At 39.3% G+C, this 23,487-nt stretch overlaps 2 protein-coding genes and 1 long non-coding RNA gene across 7 annotated transcripts; 2 read left to right on the top strand and 1 right to left on the bottom strand.

Moving 5' to 3' along the window:
* Positions 1–499: 499 nt before the first annotated feature.
* Positions 500–16,583, top strand: LOC6045029 (proton-associated sugar transporter A). Of its 3 annotated transcripts, none has more exons than XM_038253688.1 (5): positions 500–1,065; positions 13,375–13,440; positions 13,884–14,238; positions 14,652–16,116; positions 16,176–16,583. In XM_038253688.1, exons 2-5 carry the CDS (start codon positions 13,404–13,406, stop codon positions 16,428–16,430), a joined length of 2,112 nt encoding a protein of 703 aa, XP_038109616.1. In that variant the 5' UTR covers positions 500–1,065; positions 13,375–13,403; the 3' UTR covers positions 16,431–16,583. The 3 variants fall into 3 exon arrangements, with proteins under 3 accessions (XP_038109616.1, XP_038109617.1, XP_001862449.2); XM_038253689.1 differs by lacking the exon at positions 500–1,065 and adding an exon at positions 7,129–7,186; XM_001862414.2 differs by lacking the exons at positions 500–1,065; positions 13,375–13,440 and having other exon boundaries at positions 13,706–14,238.
* LOC119766962 lies at positions 12,726–13,589 on the bottom strand. Its single transcript, XR_005277231.1, has 2 exons — positions 13,458–13,589; positions 12,726–13,391 (listed from the first exon to the last, which is right to left on the bottom strand). It is a non-coding gene; the product is annotated as an uncharacterized LOC119766962 (long non-coding RNA).
* Positions 16,584–17,357: 774 nt separating the features above from the next.
* On the top strand, positions 17,358–22,535 carry LOC6045028 (proton-associated sugar transporter A). 3 transcript variants are annotated; one of them, XM_038253690.1, is made up of 4 exons: positions 17,358–17,391; positions 19,999–20,241; positions 20,762–22,109; positions 22,170–22,535. In XM_038253690.1, exons 2-4 carry the CDS (start codon positions 20,117–20,119, stop codon positions 22,422–22,424), a joined length of 1,728 nt encoding a protein of 575 aa, XP_038109618.1. In that variant the 5' UTR covers positions 17,358–17,391; positions 19,999–20,116; the 3' UTR covers positions 22,425–22,535. The 3 variants fall into 3 exon arrangements, with proteins under 3 accessions (XP_038109618.1, XP_001862448.2, XP_038109619.1); XM_001862413.2 differs by lacking the exon at positions 17,358–17,391 and adding an exon at positions 17,802–17,880; XM_038253691.1 differs by lacking the exons at positions 17,358–17,391; positions 19,999–20,241 and adding an exon at positions 17,804–17,880.
* The last annotated feature ends 952 nt before the right edge of the window (positions 22,536–23,487 follow it).

Raw genomic sequence — 23,487 nt, 5'->3', positions numbered from 1 at the left:
AAAATTAAACGTGGGATGATGAAATGTGGTGTCTTCCACAACAGAGATCTTAGCTCGTGGCCTAAAGAAACGTGACGTTGACATTTTCCACTGGATCTGGCTTCGCTCAAAATGTGGTTTCCTATTCTGAAGAACAAAGAAAAGCGACAGGTTAAAAAAAATTTCTAGAAGATATTCCAAGTAAACCATAATCACAGTCAGATATTAGATCATACCTTTTTGCTCTCCAGTTACCAAGCCTAATTGTCCTCACTGCTGTGAGCGTAACATGGTAAACAATGATTCGCACGTACGTAACATGTGCGTCCCGTCGCATAGCCCCGCAGAGACAGCCAGATCATCTGCCTTATCAGCTGCTAGGCCCGAGGCCGAGATAGACAATTATTTTACTGCTTTCTCTATCGCTCCTCTTAACACCGGGCCCAAACAGCGTTGTGGTGCACAATGAGAACATAACACACAGTCACAAGTGTGGAAATTGTCTATAAATTAAGCGCCCTGGCCGAGGCTGGCACTCAGTTGTCACAGCTTCCTGGTGCGTTACAGCCGGCTACTCATCTTCTGGACCCGTTATCTCCAACAGCCCGCAACTAGTTTCCGAGAAACCTTCACATTCCCCTAACCGCGCTGAACTACAGGCTTATCAACGCAGCGGAAAAGTACGGCGTGGCCGCCAAGAACCTTCAGCTGCGCGTTAAGAATCTTCCTGGGATAGACAGCCTGTCTGCGCCGAGCGGTTTTTCCTGCGATCCCAGCCATGAGTGCTAGCTGACGCAGTTGAAGCCCGTATTGAAGCGATTTATTTGGCCCAGCTTATTTCGTCGGAAAAGGACCAACCGAGTCAGCCGCGAGTTATGAGAAAAGTTTCGAATCAATCACTCTGTTTGGTCCATTCGTACAAAAAGCGCCGCATCAAGGGTAGTAAGAGGATTAGAAGAACTTTTTATTGCAGTGACAATATTTGCAATCGAAGAGCAAGTTTGATTGTGCAGCTACTGGGCAGTGATAGTTGTATTTGAAAAAAAATATATTGAGCAGCTGAGCTGTGGCTTTTGTCCAAAAAAGGTAAGTTGATAGTTTTAAACATTTGTTCTGAATTATGGAATTTTCTAATTAGCGTGTTTTTTAAAAGATCGAAAGTTCAGTAAACAAAATTGTTTAGATTTTAGGGGTTATCACTGTGGATGTTGCTGCTATGTATTGGCTAAAAAATGGTCCAAATATGAACAACAAAAAATTGTGCATCCGTGTTATTCAGACAATATCATCGGATCTCCAAATTTCAAAAGACATGAAAGCTCGAAAAATTGATTAGCCAGGTCTCAAAATGCAGAGCTTAAAACATCAAGTCTGATTACTTGTGCTTCAATCTCCTGGTCCTTGTAATCAAGGCCTACTTTTGAAACCGTATCCTTTTCTTCAGCTCTAAGTTGTGACCATTACGGACAAATTGTGGGATTGTATTCCGGTTCAGTGGTAATCAAAATTATTTAAAACAAAATTTATATATTATTGCGGGTGTCAATAATTAGAGTTCACGAACGCTGATATGACCATAGAAAAATGGCCACAAGACAGCTGCAGAACAAATTTTCGGCTGTTGTCAAAGGTTGCCTTGAGTTTTCAGCTAACTTTTTTTTAAATATTGAAAACAAACCAAGTTGACAGCCAAATCAACACGGAATTTCAGTTCAACTTGCAAATTTTTACACTGCGCCGCGTGGTCTCGTTTGGTTGGTTGCACACACACACACACACACAACTTGCAAATTTTTACACTGCGGTAGTTTGGCAGTTTTAATCAAGCTTTAACCTCCTGTCAGTCAATATGAAGTAAAATCGTGATTTTATCTCGAAATAAGCAATATTATGGCTGGACTGTGAATTGTGTGAAGAGATTTGTACAATTTGATTACACGAAAAAAAATTGAATTCAAGAAATCGAGAATTTCGTTCATGAATTTGAGAACCAATAAATTCACGTTTAAAGTGCAAATGCACCATACTCATGAGTGAATACGTGAACACAATTTATGATAACGGGAATTGATATTTTTTCTGTGTAGAAACATTCTGCATTTTCAAACATCATTGAATAAAAGTTGTATAAGTCATAACTTATGCTATAGTAACTGGCAAAAATAAACCATTGCAGACTTCTGATTAAAAAAAACACACACTGGCTCTCCAAGTATAGAAGAATGAATAGTTTTAATTTTAATGATAACTTTTTGTATATTTTTTCGACCTTCGGAAAGTTACGTGTTTTGGCATTTCATACAAGTGTCCTTACAAAGTGTGTACAAAGTAAACGTACGCGACTGCCGGTTTGTTAAAAATGGTTTATTCTTAAATCATATTAAAGGAAACGTGTTTGACATCGACTGTGGCAATAATAAGCTAAGATTAAGATTAAAAATTCTTGATGAAATTATGATCAACGATATTATTCACATAATTAGCGCTGTAACAAGAAAGAAAACGATAAGTGCAACTATAAGTAAATCCCCGTTCCAAGCACTTAAGAAAAAGTAGAGCACCATTTTTTTCCACAAACACCGGTAGCACTTGACATGTGAAGTGTGTTTACTGGGTTTATTATTATTGTTGGCAATCACACTCAGACAAAACAAACCGAGCAGACAAAGTGAAAGTTTGTTTTCCTTACTAGAATTACTGAACAAACTTTGCAGTATGCTAACATGACATGACAATAATTTAAAAAAACAAATAGAAGAACATGATTCTAGTAAAAGCATTGCCAACCAGAAAGTTGCAGTTTATTTTGTAAACATGCTACAGTCATCCCACATATTCGGAACACCCACAAATTCGGAACACTTTTGTGGTAATTTGTCAATAGAATGCAAAATGCAACTTTTCTGCTGACCCTGCTATTTTTAAGGCCTTTATTTGGACATTCTCTTGCTATTTCACCAGTAAAAGTAATACTTTTCAAACAAAAACTGCATTTCAAGACTATTTTATCCCGAGCAGCAAAATACTGCCTCCAAATTGCCCGTTCCATGATTGTGGGATGTTATTGTGTCTCCCACAATTGTGGAACACCTGAATTTAACTGATATTTTCACAAACAAGTTATCAGACCATTCATAAAACATCACTAACCATGAGTTCTATTGGTTTCAGAGTGCAAAGTCATTATTTTGCAAAAAATATGTACACCTGGAGAGAAAAAAAAGTTTGTTTACATCGGAAGAAAAAAGTGTTCCGAATTTGTGGATTTCAATGGTCAATGTTTTTCTTCGAAAACATGATATAAATCGTAAAAATGTACAGCCGGTCTATACATCAAACGAAAGATCGCAAGAAAAGCTTTCACATGAAGGTAAAAGCAAATCATTATGTTCAATTATCGATTTTATATGATTTATTGAACATTGGCCGATCTGGAAACTGTTCCGAATATGAGGGATGAGTGTACTTTTCCTTATTGCATTCTGCTGCACTTTCATTGTAGAGAATGAACGTGCACTTTTCTGCACAATGATAACAGGGATGTGTCAGGAAGTCTAGAAAAGTGTTTCATGTTGGTTGTTGTCAATTTGGTACACAGCTTTAAAGTTTTTAAAGTCCATAGAATATGTGGGAATGGTACCAGGAAGAAATTCAAAACATTTTAAGTACCATCGTCAATAGTCACGCAAACAACAATCGACTTTGCATATTTTACTGCAGAGAGTCTCATTAAATCTGTCGAATGAAAACAAACAAACAAACAATCTAGCATGAATTGCAAACGCTATGCTAATCGAGGGGCGTGCAACTATGAATATGGATGAAATGAAAACAGAGCATATGCTTGTCGTGTCTGGTTTCCTTTCCGGGGATTTGCACGTTTCGTTGAAAATTCCACTATGTGTGAAAAATGTGGAAAGCTGTACGGTTATTTTTTTCCTACATCTCGTTGAGATGTGCATTGTTTATGAATATTAAACGGATTAAAAAAATGTATTTAAAAAAATAGGCAATCCGAGATTTTGGTGTCTATCGATTTCTTTCACCATAACGTACTTTCGAGATTCAGCCCTTTTAAAATGTAATAGCTGATTTTTAATAAGAAAATCAAAACAATGTATACAATTCAAACATTTCAAAGAATATGATTTTCGAGATATTCATATTGGATTTTTCTTGAATGTCAAGTATCTGTGGGCAAAATTCCGGATGATTTGCTGATATATTTTTTAAGATACAACCATTTTTAATTTATATTCCCGACTTAAAACAAAAACTATATAAGCTGTGCAGTTTCAACATTTAAAAGAATATTTCGAGATTTCAGATGGTTTGCTGATGTAGTTTTTGAGGTACAGCCGTTTCGAGATGTTATTTCCGAAATTTTGACACCGATTATATAGGTAATATTAGAAAATAGTCAAAAATATTATTTTGAAATACAATCCGTGTTAACCCGGAGGTATCCACCGCATTCCTTTTTGCGGTTACACTTACAGACATTAATGTTGATAACTACACAAATTTCCATAAGACAAATTTAGACCTAATTTAGAAAAGCTTTCGTGCAATTTTGAAAGAACTCTACTGCTTCTGAACGCATAAATGTCCCATATGCATTTTCATCACTTTTGAGTTATTGATGCAGTTTGGCTCAAAATCGGGTGATCTTTCGGAAAAGCTTACAACATCCAGTACACAGCAAAAAAGTTGAATTTTGGAATTTTGAAAATTTGGTAGGTTAGGTCCTCTTTTATGTGTAATATTACCTTAAAAAATGTGTAAAAATATAAAACTGATGAATATTCACCAGAATCTGATGAAAATTACACATTTTTTTGACACAAAACCTGTCTTAATTTCCTGACTGGACCGAGCCACGTAGTTTAAAGGTAACGCTTCCGTCTCGTAAGTAGTATCGGGGAAGATCGGGGTTCTTCATGGCTTTCCTGATGAATATTACCATAATTTTTTTCTGTGTACTTTGTTCTAGAAATCAGAAGGAAATCCAGTTTTTTTTTTTCGTGAAAACATAATACGTAGCTTTATGTGTGGGACAAACTTCGAATGCGCTTTTCTCTACATGATATTTTTGCATATGGGACATTTATGTGAACATGGGCAGTCTAGTGTTACATAAAAATTATCGATACTAACCCTCTACCGGCCATTTTTTAAACGTTTTATTTTTATTTTTCCCCTGTTCAGAAAGTTATTTTGAGCATCTTTTGTTCTACAACAAACTTTACTTTCTTTGTTAATGATTGTTTCTGACAGTATTAGGCTTATTCTACCTTTTCCTATCATTACCATTTGTCTTTATAGCATTTTTGTTTGCTTGTTTTTCAGATTTTTACTATTGAATGATACCATTATCATTTAAATTGTTCACAATGCGTAAAAGCACACACACGTAAAAGGACAACACAAAAATTGCGGCATACTTATTTTTGCATGTAATATGGGAAATATTAGTGCAAAACACAGCCAAAATTGACCCCAGAAAAAATTACTTTTTTAAAAACATTGGCAAAGTCACATAAAATAAGTCACACTTTCAACCTTATAGTATTATTTTTATTTCAAGAGTTTTAATGCTTTCAAAATATTAAAAACTGGTTGCAAAATTAGTTTTAAGCGATTTTTTGAGATCGAAGCCCGTTTAGAGGCGGGGTTGGGTTGTAGAGGGTTAAAAACTCGTTCATCTATCTCAGTCTCCATAATGCCATTTCTCTGAATAAATGTTTTCCTAGAATGAGAAATATTTATAGTTTTTATTTTCAACAAAAAAATGGGTTATTTTTACAAGAAATACATTCAAAAAAAAATACCCTTGAAATTTGTAATTTTAAAAATTATTATGTAAGCTGTGAAAAATAAAAACAAATTGCAATAAACAACAAAATCCAATCAATCCACATTAACGACCCCAGGTCTTTTGTGGTCTCCATTGAAAGTTTCTGCTCGAACCTTGGAGTTGTGTCCCAAAGAAATGCATAAATTGGTAAATTTCCTTTATTATTTATTTATCTTTTGGCAAAACAGGAACAATAACAAAAGTAGAACCCTTTTGCTGTCGGAAGATTTTCAAACGATCGGCTTTTATGAAAATTGAACTTTTTGTTGGTAACTTTGAGACTTGTTGAAAATTTGAGTGAAATCAATGCAAATTGGGCAATATATACCCATTGAAAAACAAAATGATACAATGTTTGTGGATTTCTCCAAATTAACACAAAAATTGAATTTTTTTTCTACAAATTTGCCAAACACAGATTTTGCTGATTTTTCCACAGCCATATAAGCCAAAATGACTTGATTAAACATTCTAAAAAATATTATCAACATCCATACTTCTGCATAAACATGAACAAAAACTCCAAAATCGAACCGTTACTGTACTGGTTGGTCCCCAACCTGCATTGAGATACATCTCAGCCTCACTCGAGCTGATAAGTCCACAATCAGTGAAGTCACCGTTCGCTTCAGCATCCTCCAAAAAGAAAATAAAACACGAATAAAAAAGTTCCAGTAAAAAACTCGTTTCTCCCCAAATCAACGTATACAATATTTCACCGATTTCTACCAGTCATTACTCAGAATCAGTGTCTTAAGGTTCGACCAAAGGAAGCAAAAAAAAAAAAAAAAACTCATCAATTGATTACACCATCGCATCGCGGCTCCGTATCGCGCGCGCTCCTCGACTTTTCAAGCCACTGCCGGCCGGGGTTCTGAACCGCTCCCTGGACAAACACTCGGCCAGGAGTGCTTCGGTACTTGAGTTGCCCAGAGGTGGAGTTCTACCCCGCGACGCATCAGTCCTGGGCGAGCCTTTCCGTTGGACAGTTCTTCGTAGACTTGCCGTCGTCCGCGCGCCTGAAACAGCTGAGCTGAGTGGAACAATGCGCAGTGATTAGCTTATTAGTCAACGGCTAGTTAATGACACTACACTGGATTAGAAAGTGCTTGAACCTCCGCAGACAGGAAGTTTAACTATATTATAATCCAATTGTGCAAAAGTGGCGTGAGTGTTCAGACGACAATTTGATGAATGAAAGGTAGCTTAATTTTGTGCGAATTCGCTGTGAGCTGTGGAATGTATATAAACCTCTGGCGATAAGTCAAGTGAGTTCAAATTTTAAACAAGGATAGCTGCGAGGAAAAAGTGTTGTAATCGAAAGTACTTTCATTAACTGTTAGAGCACATGTAAGTTGGTGTGAAACAATCTCTTTGAAAAGTAAATAAGAAAATCAAGGCTGAAAGCATATGATGCTCTTATAGTACCGAAGTACTGAGCTTGAGTTCGGAATATGAACGTGATTAGACGCAACAGTGGTCGGTTCATGCTTTATTGGTAATTTTTGCAATTTCTTTCAACAACAGTGGAATGGTCGGATTCGGATACATATTGAAGAATGAAGTCAGGTATAGCTCCTCAAAGTTTTTTTTTAGACCTGTACCAGCAAGTTCTCAGTGATCAATAGGGTAACAATAAAAAAATCGACATTAGAGATCTCCCTGACTCGATTTCTTAGGCAAAAATAAGTAGGGGAAAGTGGGGCAAGACGACCATATGGGGCAAGCATACTTAATGTTTTTTTGACTACCCATAGCCGACCTTCAGGGGTCGTTCAAATGGGGCAAGTGTTATTGGGAAATAAATACATAAAAGTACTTAAAAACTGATATCTACTATTATTCTCTAAGTAATTTATTTTTTTCGTAAGAGGATTAATCTCCGCCAACTCACACAGCAGTTGCCCCGACCCCTCTTCGATTTCCGTGAAACTTTGTCCTTAGGGGTAACTTTTGTCCCTGATCACGAATCCGAGGTCCTTTTTTTGATATCTCGTGACGGAGGGGCGGTACGACTCCTTCCATTTTTGAACATGCGAAAAAGAGGTGTTTTTCAATAATTTGCAGCCTGAAACGGTGATGATATAGAAATTTGGTGTCGAAGAGACTTTTATGTAAAATTAGACGCCTGATTTGATGGCGTACTCAGAATTAAAAAAAAACGTATTTTTCATCGAAAAAACAATAAAAAAGTTTTAAAAATTCTCCCATTTTCCGTTACTCGACTTTTAAAACTTTTGGACCATGTCATTTTATGGGAAATTTAATGTACTTTTCGAATCTACATTGACCCAGAAAGGTAATTTTTTCATTTAGAACATATTTTTTCATTTTAAAATTTCGTGTTTTTATCTAACTTTGCAGGGTTATTTTTTAGAGTGTAACAATGTTCTACAAAGTTGTAGAGCAGACAATTACAAAAATTGATATATAGACATAAGGGGTTTGCTTAAAAACATCACGAGTTATCGCGATTTTACGTAAAAAAAAAGTTTTGAAAAAGTTGGTCGTCATCGATCATGGCCGTTCATGGTCACCCGCGACAGACACGGACGACGAAACAAAGAGAAACGCAAAAAGTAACTTTTTCAAAACTTTTTTTCGTAGAATCGCGATAACTTGTGAGCAAACCCCTTATGTCTACATATTAAAATTTGTGTAATTGTCTGCTCTACAACTTAGTAGAATATTGTTTTACTCTAAAAAATAACCCTGCAAAGTTAGAAAAAACACGAAATTTTAAAATGAAAAATTTTGTTCTAAATGAAAAAAATGACCCTTCTGGGTCAATGTTGATTCGAAAAGTACATTAAATTTCCCATAAAATGACATGTTCCAAAAAAATTTACAGTCGAGTAACGGAAAATGGGAGAATTTTTAAAACTTTTTTAGTGTTTTTTCGATGAAAAATAGGTTTTTTCGGAAGTCTGAGTATGCCATCAAATCGGGCGTCTAATTTTACATGAAAGTTCCTTTGACACCAAATTTCTATCTCATCACCGTTTCAGGCTGCAAATTATTGAAAACACCTCTTTTTTCGCATGTTCAAAAATGGAAGGGGTCGTACCGCCCCTCCGTCACGAGATATCAAAAACAGACCTCGGATTCGTGATCAGAGACAAAAGTTACCCTTAAGAACAAAGTATCACGCAAATCGAAGAGGGGTCGGGGGAATTTTCCCGATTTTGTGTGAGTTGGTAGAGAATTACCCAAGAACGATCAAAATATGAGTAAAATATTATTATTTAATCTAAAAATGAATTTACCGTTTCAAATACATTCCATTCTGATGTTTCTAAGTGATATCAGTTTAATTGTTAACAAATTAACATGGTGTTTCATGCCTTGTTCCTCTTGCCCCAACGTCTTGCCTCACTAGTTGAATAGAACGCACGCAAAATCAAGAATTTCAAAATCTTTTTTTTTTGTACAAAACAAGATTTTTTTTAAAGAAATTTGTTCTATCAAGGTCTTAGGCAAGGCCTGGAATAAAATGATTATCAAAAAAAAATTGTTCCACTTTCCCCACCTTCCGCTAACTGTGCCAATTTTGTGCCAAATCGGTTAACGTATAAGAGTCGCTATTAATCGTTGAATTTTGTATGGGAAAAAGTTCGTTGAAGTTTTTATGGGAAAAAACGCAAAAATTTATGAGGAAAAGCAGAAATTTCAAAATTTCATCAAATGAAGAATGACAAACAACTTTGTCGTTTGGTGTCATTCACTGTTGGGGCAATGATCGGCAATGGTGGTTCTGAATTCATTTTTCTAAAACAAACATGGCCGTCAAATGGCTGACTGGAAATTACACCTTTCAGAGCCTCTGACGATTTAATAGCGATTAAAAGAAGACGTTTTTGTACGAAAAGATTTTTTATCACCAAAGGGGGAAAAAAAGACCGAGCCACGTAGCCCAGTGGTAACGCTTCCGCCTCGTAAGCGGTAGATCGGGGTTCAAATCCCGGCTCGGACCAACACAACTGGTGATCTTTTCCCTTCTGGAATCGATTGCTTAGTAAAGGGAAGGTAGTGTATCGTCACAAACTGGACCTTATCACGACACCTTAGGGAGGCGACCTATGGAATGTTATCATTAACCCTAACATGTTAACATTAAGTTGAGAATGAAACTGCCACTGAATCCGCTTTGTAAATGCCGGCCCCAATACTCTTCAAGGGTGTTCCCCTCAGGAACTGGGAAAGATTTACTTTAAAGGGGGAAAAAATTGCAACACGATTTTTGATGGCTCGAAATGCTTCTAGAGAATTTAAAAGTTGTCGTTTCACATTTTCTTGTGATAAGATTTTCTACAGTTTTAAGAGCAACTTCTTTGTTAGAACCACCGAACCATGGGGAAATATTGGTTGAGAGCGGACATACTCAGTGCAAAAGTGAAAGTGTTCACGTCAAACGATCGGCCTGTCTCCTGAGAAGAACCTGGAATCCGACGATCGTGATACCGCCTCGTGGCGTCTTTTGAAGATTTGAGCTTTATGTTAATGATTTGCTGTTCCTTGGTGAGAGCTTTCCATCATAAGTTGTTAAATCATTATAATCCCCTATATTATGATATTATAAAATAAATAACCCTTCTATCCCTTCCCCATTATCCCTTTCCCACTTCCCATTTTCCCTAACTTGAATTGCCCAATTCCACTTCCCTCCTAAAAATATAATTATTTGCCAATTTACACTTACACACCACACCTAACTGATTCGGAGCGTTTGGTACGGTATGTCCACGCATCCTTCCTCCCCAGTTGATTCTGTGAAATGTGATCCGTTCACCGAATCTGTCTCTGCGGTTAATGCAACGCAGTAGGCCTGGCCGCTTTAATTTTTGCTGTACATTTTTGGAGTTACTCGGATGTACTGCAATTATTAATATAGACAAGAAAGGGCTTGAGGCGTAATCTAACCGCAAGTTCTTCCAGGATGCTTTCTTCGGACTGGCTGCGCTTGTGTTCGATTAGATTAGATTAGTTTTGTTTAGATTAGAAAAGATTTTTTATCACCAAATTTAAAGATCTATAGCGAGCCTTAAACCTTAAGTACCTTTTTTCATTTTCAATATATTTGTGGAATTCAATTCAATTTTCAATATATTTGTGGAATTTCAATATATTTTTGGTTTGTTGATTATAATAAGTTTAATCACATTAATTAAAAGCATTTTTGATCAGAGCTGTTGGAAAATACATTTTGTTCATGAATATTTCAAAGACGAAAATGTAAAAAGGTGGCTTGAAAAAACTGCTCATGTAGAACCTAAATGTAAAATCTCACCGAAATTTTCTTCTGTAAGATATAATGGTGTCTTGAAGAACTATTCATGTTTGAATGAATGCAATAACTTTCACAAATCAATTGAGGAATTCTCCTTTTTCAAAGATCTCGAACTTACAAAAAAGGAACAAAAAACTTTATTGAAAAAAAACATAAATAAAAATAAAAATACCTATTGTTATAAAAAATTTACAACTGCTAATGCTTGAAAATATGCCAAATCTTACAGTAGTTTGTTTAGGGAAATTTTGTTTCTGTTTTATTGGTTTTTCTAGAAAAAATACAGAGCGAGTTATGGCGCTATAACCACCATTGTTATAACCAATATGGTCAAGGGCATTCGCGGCATTCCCATCCTGAGGGGAGCACCAAAACTTTTAAGCATGGTGGCTCCCAACGAACCATAACTTGAACAAACAGATACATGTTCGGGGTATCCCTACGTTTCTTCCTCCTCTGTAGATTCAGAACTGTATTGTTGTTGGATCATTCATGCTCAAACTCAATCCAATTCAACGAATCATCTTTGCGGTAAACTTAGCGCTGTTGGTCTGGCCGTTTAGAAAAGAAGAACGTTGCACCCCGACATTCTCCAAGTTGCTTCTGAAAGGTTGTCTGCGCTAGGGTTAGATTAGATTAGATTGGAATTGCTAGAAAAAACATTAACTTATTCATTATTCACCAGAAATAAGCTCATGTTTAAAAATCACATAAGCTTATAGAAATTTTAAATCAATAGAAATTAAAACCAAGCACTTTTACATTAGTTTTTGAAACGCAATATGGTTTTCTGTTTTTTTTTTCAAAACAATTAAATTAAAAAGAAAAAGAAACGTTTTTAACACTGGAACGCCCAACGCATGTCCAACTTACACGGACGCCCAAGCCTCCCAAAAAAGTTGGAACGGCAACTTCAACACGCCCGTTCTCGGGCATAACTCAACCAATCGGGACGATTCTTGTTCCCAGTGATTTGTAAGAATGTCTAGATGATCCTAAAATTTTGCAGAACTTGATTTGAACAAATCTGTAATTTCTGCGACCGAAAACATCGTTCCAACTTTTTTTAAACGACTGCCTCCGCGGAATTTTCGGCGAATTTTTTTTACACGCGAAAAAAAAAGTTGGAACGATGTTTTTGATCGCAAAAATTACAGATTTGATCAAATTAAGTTCTGCAAAGGTCTAGAATCATCTAGACATCCTAACAAATCACTGGAATGAAGAATCATCTTGATTGGTTGAGTTATGCCCGAGAACCATTGAGTTGAAGTTACCGTTCCAACTTTTTTGGAGCCTTGGGCGTTGGAATGTTAAAGAAAAAGATTACATAAAATCAATTTAAATGTATTTGCTATCAAAATATAAATTTAAAACTGTAACAAGAAAAAAAATCCAAAATTTTGCGTTACGTAATAAAGAATGCTTCTTTATTTGCCTCAAATCGGACAGTTGTAATTATTCCAGTCGTTGCATGATTTCATTTTTTTAAGCACTCGCCATATTTATCCAACTCGATGAAGATTGTTGGATATATGTGCTTAAAATCATTTTTTTTACAACTTGTTGCATAAAATATACTATTTTAATTTTCAATTTTAATTTTTTCCAAGCTTTGCCATTATTCCCATGATGATCTCAGAATTTCGAAAAAGCATTTCAACCATCACTGTAAAGGACACCGCCAACGGAAGCAACTTTTTTTTATATATTTAATAAAGATTTAATATTCTGGCGACAGCTGTTCTCATTTGATAATGCTTTTCGCGGGAGCGAGCATTATAATAATCACATTAGACACAATTTCACGTCCCTGTTACTACCCTGGGAATATTGGCAAAACAAACCACAAAATATTCAGATTAATTAGACGGCCTCTCTACTGAATGTCTCATGAGGCTGTTGGTGATGTTGTTGCACGATGATTATTCGATTACCTCGGGATATTGATAAGAGGAGGGCAAGTAATGGCAGCGATTAGTCATCATATAATTTGAACATTGTGATCATCAACATGTCACACAGTTGAAATTTTATTATGCTGGATCTGGATTACCTGAAAGACTTTAAATCTGGACAGAAAGCATACGATGATGCTAATCATAAACCAATTTAAAGTGTTTGTTATGATAAAGGGTACAATTATCTGAATCAGTATTTTTTATTTATTACGGACATAAAAATGGTTAATAAGGAAATGCTGCTAGCCTTAACCTATAGTCAAAATCCTAACAATTCCACAATTCCACAGTCGTAGCAGTCAAAAGCCTAAAAGCAAACATGGGAAAGGTTAACAATATGCTATCAACGTTCAAAGGTATGATCGTATAGTACGGGGACTTTTCCGGACCTGGTGCACTAAATTTCCGGTTCTCCTACTAACAACACTACTCTGTCAATGTGCTGTTTCGTCCGTCATAGCTCGAACCGAACTGCACAAGCTCTCTATCACGCTATGGGGATCTTCACCTCCAATCTACAACGTGGCACTACATGGTTTACAACTGTTTCCTTCCCGCTCTCACTCTGTCTAACTAGCACCCCTCTTCCAATCTGTTTATGGCTAAACTCGGCGGTGCAGTAAATACTGACGATTGGTCAAATCTTATCAGTCGTTGGTCTGCAACGTCCCATATCCCTCTAGTCTACCACCGGAGGTCTATCTCCGCTAATGTCTGAAGCAACACCTCAACCTTAACACCCCAAACCAAAACCCGTCAATGTACCGCCGGTTAAAATGTGCCCTAAATCTCGTTGCAGCCAGCATCCTCGAGAGCAACACGATCTGGAAGCACCCGAGGCAAGCGGCTTCCCACCCGAGCGACCGGAAGGACACCAACACCGCCATCAGTCGGGACCGGCGAAAACGAAAGAACTCGGTCTGCCAGCAAAAGTCCGAGCTTGAACTCGACAAGGTTAGCGTGGGTCAGGACGTCAAACGCGAGGAAGAGTCCGCCCAAGATCAGGACGACGGTGGGGAGGACAACAGTATGGTCGCGGGAGTCGTTAGTAACTTCCACTCGGACCGGCGGAACGACCCGCTGGTCCGTGAGATGCTGCGGACGCGGGAGTTGAACGCGAAGCGCTACCCGGAGGACTACTCGCACGTGTTTCGGTGAGTGTGAATGAACTTGGGTTTGTTTTGGAATGGGAAAGTTCTACCCGACCGATGTTTACCAACTGCCTGTTGGACAGACCAACGTACGACGTAGAACGTGTCCGTATCAGTGATGAACTTTTGTTGATAATACGTTGAGTTGTGTAATGAGCGTCTGGATTTCCAAGCCCGCTAACAAGTGGCACTCTGTTGCATAGCTGTGGGCGTAATGAAAAGAGGATTTTCCTGATGTTATGCAAGAGATAGCTGGCATACGGAAATTAAATGACTGAGGGCTGTGGGTGATTGGATCAGAGTATAATTGGCAGTTCGAATAGACAAATTAGTAATATCAGGGAAATTTTTAAAAAAAAATTCCTGAAAATTGAGAGATTAGAAAATCATCCTAAAAGCATTCATTTTCGTTGCAGCACCAAATCCCGCTGGGACCTGATCCGGATCGCGTTCGTCATCATGGGTATGGAGTTTGTGTACTCGGCCGAGACGGCCTTTGTCACGCCAATTCTGCTCGGAATCGGCGTTGAGCACCAGCTGATGACGCTGGTGTGGGCCATCTCCCCGTTGATTGGGTTCTTCCTGGCACCCATCCTCGGAACGATCAGTGATCGTAGCCGTTCGAGCTTGGGTCGTCGCCGACCTGTGCTGCTCGGCCTATCCGTTACGTTGGTAATCGGATGCATCTTGGTGCCGTTTGGAGAGAACGTGGGAAAGTTCTTTGGAGATTTGGGCGAGGTCATACCGGAGAGCTCGATGAATTTGACTGAAATTCTACGATCGAACCTGTCGGCGTTTACGCCATACGAGTTCTATCGGGTTGATCAAGAGATCTACAACCACGAGATGCACTACAAGTGGGCGATATTCTTCACGATTCTGGGAACACTGCTGCTGGACTTTAGCGCGGACACCTGTCAAACTCCGGCTAGGGCGTACTTGTTGGATATCTGTTTGCCTGAGGATCACGGTCGGGCTTGTAGTACCTTCTCGATCATGGCCGGTATTGGAGGCAGTCTGGGATATGCTCTGGGTGGATTCAATTGGGACAATACAACATTTGGAGAGATGCTCGGAGGAAGTATCAAAACTGTGTTCACGTTAGTTACGATCATCTTCGTGATCGGTTTCATCCTGACGATGACGAGCTTCCGCGAAATCCCGTTGCCCCTCATGGAGAAGGACGAATTGTTGCGACCGTTGACGGAGTCTGCGATCAAAGCTGAACGTGCCAAACTGAACGATAAGATATACTACATCAAGGACGTCAGCATGACGTTTGCCCTCCAGTTGCAGACGATCCAAACTCCGGACAAGCCAACTCCACAGATCATCAGTAATGCGTTGACCGAGCTCGAGAAGGGCACCGCTGTGGAGTCCGACGAGGACGACGCCGATGTCGAGGAGGTCTCCAGCTCGATGAGCTTGACGGACTTCCTGAAGAGCATCTTCATGATGCCCAAATCGATCGCGATCCTCTGCTTCACGAACCTTCTCTGCTGGATGGGTCACCTAAGTTACTGCCTCTACTTTACCGACTTCGTCGGCGAAGAGGTCTTCAAGGGAAACCCAGCTGCGCACTCTCAATCAACCGAATACCAGCTATACCTAGAGGGTGTCCGTTACGGATGCTACGGGCTCGCGATCTACTCCCTGGCCTGTTCGTGCTACGCGTTCACCATCGAGAAGCTGATCAAGGTTCTCCGAGCTCGGATCGTGTACTGCGGTGGACTGCTAATTGACGCCACCGGAATGCTGCTGATGGCTCTGTTCCCAAACAAGATCACCGTGTTCGTGTTCAGCGCCACCGGAGGAATCGTGTACGCGTTGCTGTTCACCATGCCGTTCCTACTGCTCGGCCAGTACCACGCCAAAGGACAGGTAAGATCAGTCACGATCAGCTCTGCGAGTTCCTAACCTAACCTCCTTCTTGATTTCAGTTCAAAGTGAGTCGATCCAACGGTGGAGCGGCTGGCAGCACTGCCTCGGTGGACAAACCGGAGCGGAAACGAGGACTGGCAACGGATATAGCCGTGGTCGGGGGAATGATCTTCGTGGCGCAGATCATCGTATCGCTGGGAATTGGATCGTTCATTTCGTTGTTGGGGTCCACGACGGCGGTCATTTATGCGGCGGCACTGTTCAGCTTTCTGTCGGCCATCTCGGCGACGCAGGTCGTGTACATGGATCTGTAGGAGTGCGGTGGATTAGTATGATAGAATCTAGCTTATTTATTTGAGGAAGCATTTTACATTATGTACGATGTAATGTGATACTTTTAATTGTACTACTGTAAGTTAAGAACCCCATGTTTGTCTGTTTTATTAAATATCTCATTGAAACCTTTACAAGGGTGTCGTCTTTATTTTGAAAGAAACATTAAGTGGTTGTATAAAAGCCAAAATCGAGACAACTCTGTACCCCCTAACCTACACTAAGATGCATCTCAGTATATCTCGAGAGCTGATAATACCTCAATCGGTAGAGTGATGGTAAGCAAATCATTTTGCGGGCAGCATCCATCCAAAATAAGTGCTAGAGTAACGATTGTTAATGGCGTATATGTAATTTCCTGGTAGCTGTAGCCTCAAAATGTTTCCAGTCCAAGTCTGCTAAAACAAGATGGTACTTGTCACAAGCTAGTACACAAGAGATGTTGTTGATTTCACCGATTTCGACCGGTCATTATTCAAAATCAGTGCATTGGATTACCTTATCATCTTGGTATCGCTCTCTTGGCCTCATCAAAGCACTTCTCCGAAGGCTGGTTCAGAGCAACTCCCGTACAAATAATGTGCAGCGGTCAGGATTGTTCGACACCTTCATTCGACCATCTTCAGTCCGGGGCAAGCCTTTTCGCTGGGCGGATGAAACTTTGAAGACTTGCTGCCGTTTAGTTCACCTGCTGAACACCTAAAGCGAAGAAAAAATCGGAGAGGAAATGGCTCTCAAATCGGTAGTGACACGTTGGATAACGCCTCGGGCAATTAAGAACGCTCATACAAAAGCCTCTCATACAAAAAAATGAAGTAAACGCGAATTGATCGCGACAAACTCAACAATTTGGAACAGTGAGAACCAACATGACCCGGATAGTAAAATCAGAATGAACGCCAATAAATGACACTCAGTGAAGATGAACACAAAAATGAGATGGTGAGCGTTCTTATATTAATTCTCACTCTCACAAGCATGTGGACTAGCGAACAATATCAACACAGTGAAAAGGTGGGAGGGGTCTAAAGAATTGTTATATTTTGTTACGAAAAAAGAGGAAGAGAAGAAGTGTAACAATATGTTTGTGCAACGTAAGGGAAAAGTGCATGCGTTTTGCATTGCGAAGGAAAGGTTTTGATCGTTATCAGGGAAAGTGTGGTGAATATGTTATCAACGGTTATGTTACGTATTAATTGAATGTTCTTTTTACAACATAAACATTAAATTGAAATCAACACTAATACGCACACGTACGTGCGTACCTGTATACGAGAGCGCTTATCCTCTCGGCTCTCTGTCAAGAGCGAATTGAGAGCGGAGTTTTCGTGACGCTCTGATGTGGGTGTATAAAAAGACCTGTCGAACTAGCCAATCGAGTAAAAAAAGTTGAGTAGAATTAAAGTGTGGAATTGCAGTGCAATAAAAGTAGTAAGCAATAAATTTAAATAAAATCTAAATAAAATTAGTGGCACAAAAGTGCAGTGAATGAAAAAAATACAAAAGCATTAAAAAAAAGACTATTATAAATTAATTTTCAAAAAGAATTTAATATTTACCCATTGATTACATTGTTCAAAGAAACAACTTTGATTTATTTTTATAACATTTAACACTTTTTATTATTTTTTTTTACAAAACATGATTTTTGATAAATTCAATGTGCACGCGTTTCTGGGGACCCATCAAGTCTTTACAGAAATTTTGGTGGGTGGTGTAATCTATATTTTGAGAAGAGATTTTCTGATCGATTTGGATACTTCAGCAAAGTAATCTTAAAACATTTATATGAAAACATCTGATTCTTAGATTTTATTATTGAAAGTCAATTTCAAAACTTTGATATTTTTAATGTTTTATGTTTTTGGAGACGTTAGTATTCAACAATGGCAATACCGTTAATTAAATACTCGAATAACCGAAACCTCGATTATCTGAAGTTTGATTATCCGAAGTTCGATTATTCGATGGTTTGTATGGGAAATCGGATCATTGAATCATGAACATCTCAAAGCATAGCATAGCATAGCATTGGTTTAACTTTGGATATCAAATGATGAACAACCAAAAAAAAATCGTTTTAAAATTTCTTCATTTTACATTTGTATAATGGATGCCTACTAAATTACTGAATGCGATTTCTCAATGTTTAATCACCGCCATTTTGACCGTCATCTTGAACCTGATTTATTTAAATTACTTTAGAGTAGTTTAGGGGTCATATTTGGGTCATACTTAAGCTCAACAATCTAAAATATCAACATAAATAAAAAATGATTAGGTTATCCAAAGTGTTTTTTCCAGGCCTTCAGATAATTGAATCTGGATTATACTGAGTAAATAAATTACGAAGTATAAATGTAGATATTTTACAAAATTTGAACTAGTAAGTCTGAAGTCTATGGCAGAGTTATTTCTAGCATCCTAATCTGTCATGCTTGAGCTGTGAGTCGGTACATTTTTTGTTGTTTTGAAGCACGCCAATGATGAGTGATGATGCTGCATTCGATGGAAGAGCAGCTGTCATTCAAAAGTTATGATAAGTTGGCTTGATAGATAAGCGTTCATCATGGTGTACTTTGATCTAGAAGGCACGCGAACAATGAATGCTCATTGCACGTGCTTATGTTTATTGCTTGTATAATTTATTTGGTGACTTTTTGAATGATTTAAATATTTTTAAGGGTTGACTAGCTTAATTTTTAACTATGTTTCCAGGAAAAGAATGATTTTGTTAACAATATGTTGTGTTTTGTATCCAATACTTATTGTTAGTAAGGAAATTTTCCTACGGTATTAAATTAAATAAAAGAATCTGCACTAAATATTTGGTTCTGTTAAATAACATTGACGTTTTCTTCTTTAATCAAGGATGCTTCAAAAAATTCCATTCAAAAATAGGTCCACGAGCAGCAACGTGCATAAGATGTGACGTGCTTATCAAAAACAAAAACAAAAGAAAGTGACGTTGAGCACCATCAGTCTTGTAATCAGATCTGTATATTTAGCATTTTCTGACAGGTATGGTGCTGTCGTCATCCAATTACCCACGAAACTGCGAAATCACTGCACCTGTCACAGAAAGTAAATATTATGATCTGATTGTAAACAATCAATAGGCATTCAAATATATGGGTGCTTGGAGATAAGCAGCGTGCCTGGCGCAGCTTCATTGATATATTTTTTCCACTGCACCATGTCTATTTATGTATCCTGCCGATAAGATATGTCATTATATCATTCCATCTTTCTGGAAGACACCGGACTGATTCCGGAAAAAGTACAAATTTGTCGCATCGGTATACAAAACAGACCGGTTCGATTAGCATGAATTTTTTTGCATTTATTGATGATTTCTATTGAGTAAACAGTATTTTCTCAAATTGAAAAATTTCCACTATTAACGATTGTCAACCCTGCCAGATTCTTCCCAATTTTCAGCTATTTTTTTCTCTCTATTTAATAAATCCCACATTGCAATCTTACCAAAAAACTGCTCAACATATCTACAATATAACTGGATAAAATGTACCCCAAATCTCGTTACAGTCAGCCAACGCAAGAGCATCACGTTTTGTCAGCATCCAAGGCAAGCGGTACATTACCAAAAAAAAGGCAATCACTGTTCACGACAAACTTGGAGGAGTAAGAGCCCAAAGACGACACTATGGTGGCTGGAGCTGTCGGTAACTTCCATACGGCCCAGTGGAACGACCCACTGGTTCTGGAGATGCTGCGTACGAGGGAGCAGAACGCGAAGAAATACCCGGGGGACTACTCACATGTGTTCCGGTGAGTTTCCGTTGAGTGAATGAACTAACGTTAGGGGAAATATCTACCAATGATCTAGTCGTTACTGATAACAACCTGCTTGTGGGTTGACGGCGTTGTAGAACGTGTTGGTAATGAACATTCGCTGATAACACAAGCTGGGCAATCGGTTTCTGGTCCTGCAGTTTGATTGCCACGAAGAAGTTATTTGTTGCATAGCTGCGGGCGTATTTGGAACATGAGATTCCCCAAGATGCTTAGTAAGAGATAGCATGTAGGAGAATTGGGAAAAATATACCATTTACAACTCTACACGGAGAAAAAAGAGTTCCCAAAATCGTGAACAAGCGTTCATGAAAATGGGAACCACGAACAAAGTGTTCAAATTTCATGGTACGTTTTTCAAAATCGTACCATGGGATTTGAACACTTTGTTCGAGGTTCTCATTTTCATGAACGCTTGTTCACGATTTTGGGAACTCTTTTTTCTCCGTGTAACTCAGTCTAATCTTATAAAACATGTCTTTACCCTTTTTCACAGAACCAAATCTCGATGGGACCTGATCCGGATCTCGTTCGTCGTTATGGGCATGGAGTTCGCGTACTCGGCCGAGACGGCCTTTGTTTCACCGATCCTGCTCGGAATTGGCGTCGAGCATCAGCTAATGACGCTGGTGTGGGCCATCTCACCACTGATCGGGTTCTTCCTGGCACCAATTTTGGGAACAATCAGCGATAGATGTCGTCTGGGCTGGGGTCGTCGAAGACCTGTGCTGCTTGGACTGTCCATTACGTTGGTCATTGGATGCATCTTGGTGCCATTTGGAGAGAACGTGGGGATGCTGTTGGGAGATTTGGGCGAAGTAATACCGGAAAGTTCGGTGAATGTGACAGAAACTCTGCGATCGAATCAGGATTTCTACGACCACGAGATGGATTTCAAGTGGGCGATAGTATTCACGATTCTGGGAACGCTGCTGCTGGACTTTAGCGCGGACACCTGTCAAACTCCGTCCAGAGCGTACTTGCTGGATGTGTGTCTCCCGAAGGATCACGGTCGGGCTTGTAGTACCTTCTCGATCATGGCCGGCGTTGGAGGTAGCGTGGGATATGCCATGGGCGGAATCAACTGGGACAACACAACGTTCGGAGAGATGCTCGGAGGTAGCATCAAAACCGTGTTCACGTTGGTTGCTATCATCTACGTTATTGGGTCTATACTAACGATGACGAGCTTCCGCGAGATCCCGTTGCCGCTGTTGGAAAAAGACGACTTGTTGCGACCACTGACGGAGTCGGCGATCAATGCGGAACGGGCAAAACGGAATCCGCAAATAATCAGCAAAGCGTTTACGGAATCTAGCAAAGATATCGCTACGGTGGAGTCCTACCAGGATGACTCAGATGTCGAGGAAGAATCCAGTGCAATGAGCTTGACGGACTTCTTGAAGAGCATCTTCATGATGCCCAAATCAATCGCGATCCTCTGCTTGACGAACCTTTTCTGTTGGATGAGTCACCTGAGCTACTGTCTCTTCTTCACCGATTTCGTTGGCGAGGAAGTCTTCAAGGGTAACCCAGCAGCGCACTCTCAATCTTTGGAATACCAACTCTACCTAGAGGGAGTCCGCTACGCGTGTTTTGGAATGGCTATCTACTCCCTGGCCTGTTCGTGCTACGCGTTCACCATCGAGAAGCTGATCAAGGTTCTACGAGCCCGGATCGTGTACTGCGGTGGACTGCTGATCGACGCTACCGGAATGCTGATGATGGCCCTTTTCCCTAACAAAATTACCGTCTATGTATTTAGCGCCACCGGAGGAATCGTGTACGCGTTGCTGTTCACCATGCCGTTCCTACTGCTCGGCCAGTACCACGCCAAAGGACAGGTAAGACAAGTCACGATCAACTTTGCGAGTTCCTAACCTAACCTTTCTTCTCGATTTCAGTTTAAAGTGAGTCGATCGAACGGTGAAGCGGCTGGCAGCACTGCTTCGGTGGACAAACCGGAGCGGAAGCGAGGACTGGCAACGGATATTGCCGTGGTCGGGGGAATGATCTTCGTAGCGCAGATCATCGTATCGCTGGGGATGGGATCGTTTATTTCGCTGTTGGGGTCCACGACGGCGGTCATCTATGCGGCGGCGCTGTTCAGCTTTCTGTCGGCCATCTTGGCGACGCAGGTCGTTTACATGGATCTGTAGGAAGGCGGTGGATTATTTTCATAGAATCTAGTTAATTTATTTAAGGATGCGTTATGTATGTTTTACCAATTTATATGATAACTTTTCAAGTAATGTGATTAATATACAATGAAAATGCCTAATGAAATCCTTACAAACCCTAAATTTTATTCATTCATTTTTCAACTTTAACATCAACTCAGGCGAAGGGGCTACCGTTGTCAGATCGATCTTTAATTAAGAAACAAGCTTTATGATACATCGATTTTTGATCAGAGACTAGCAGCTGGAACAAACCTGATTTGTACCAGCCTACTGTGCACTGCTTTTAAACAGTCTGAATAATTGTGATTTTATCTCGAAAAGCAAGAAAGTACTAGCAAAACAATGTAAAAGGGCCAAAGCCGAAGAGTGAACAAAGAGTCTATCCTGCTCACGTCAGTTGATGTTTACATTAGGAACGAGCAGGATAGACTCTTTGTTTACATTTTGGCTTCTTTCCTATTATAATATTTTGCTAGATGTTGTCTTCTGTTTCTTTTTTCACCAAATTTACAAAAAAAAGTTATTGGTTTTGGTGTGCTAATTAGAAAGACCTTCCCATAGCATCGTTGCTCGGAAGGCTCGCCGACGGGTTTGTTATGAAAGTCCTCCCCATAGCTTCGTAGCTCGGGAGGCATCGAAAAGCCAATACCTTATCCTACTAACCCAAAAAAAAAAAATAATCACGTGATGCTTGCAGGAGATGCTGTGGATTCAACGGTCTCAAGCGGTATCAACAAGTATATAGCGAAAAACTATGTACTTCAACTATCGGACTAACATTCCTCCCTTTTGTTGAACTGCAGGCTTCTTGGGAGGGCGCCGGTATTGACTAATAAAGTCGGGGTCTTCAGGGGTTAAACAGTGAACGGATGGTTGGCTCCCACTGATCATTTTTGATTCATTGTTTAACTTCAGCTGATCTGTCAATAACGGAGTAGCAGCTCATTGGCAGTCAACCATGCTCATGCTGCTCATGCTCATGCTCATGCTCAAATTTACAAAAAAAAAGTTATTGCAGTTGTCAAGATTTTATAAAATT

The sequence above is a fragment of the Culex quinquefasciatus genome, chromosome 2 (assembly GCF_015732765.1).
Source record: "Culex quinquefasciatus strain JHB chromosome 2, VPISU_Cqui_1.0_pri_paternal, whole genome shotgun sequence".
NCBI classification, from domain to species: domain Eukaryota; kingdom Metazoa; phylum Arthropoda; class Insecta; order Diptera; family Culicidae; genus Culex; species Culex quinquefasciatus.
The sequence above is the reverse complement of the archived record's forward strand: the minus strand, read 5'-3'. Positions and strand labels throughout refer to the sequence as shown.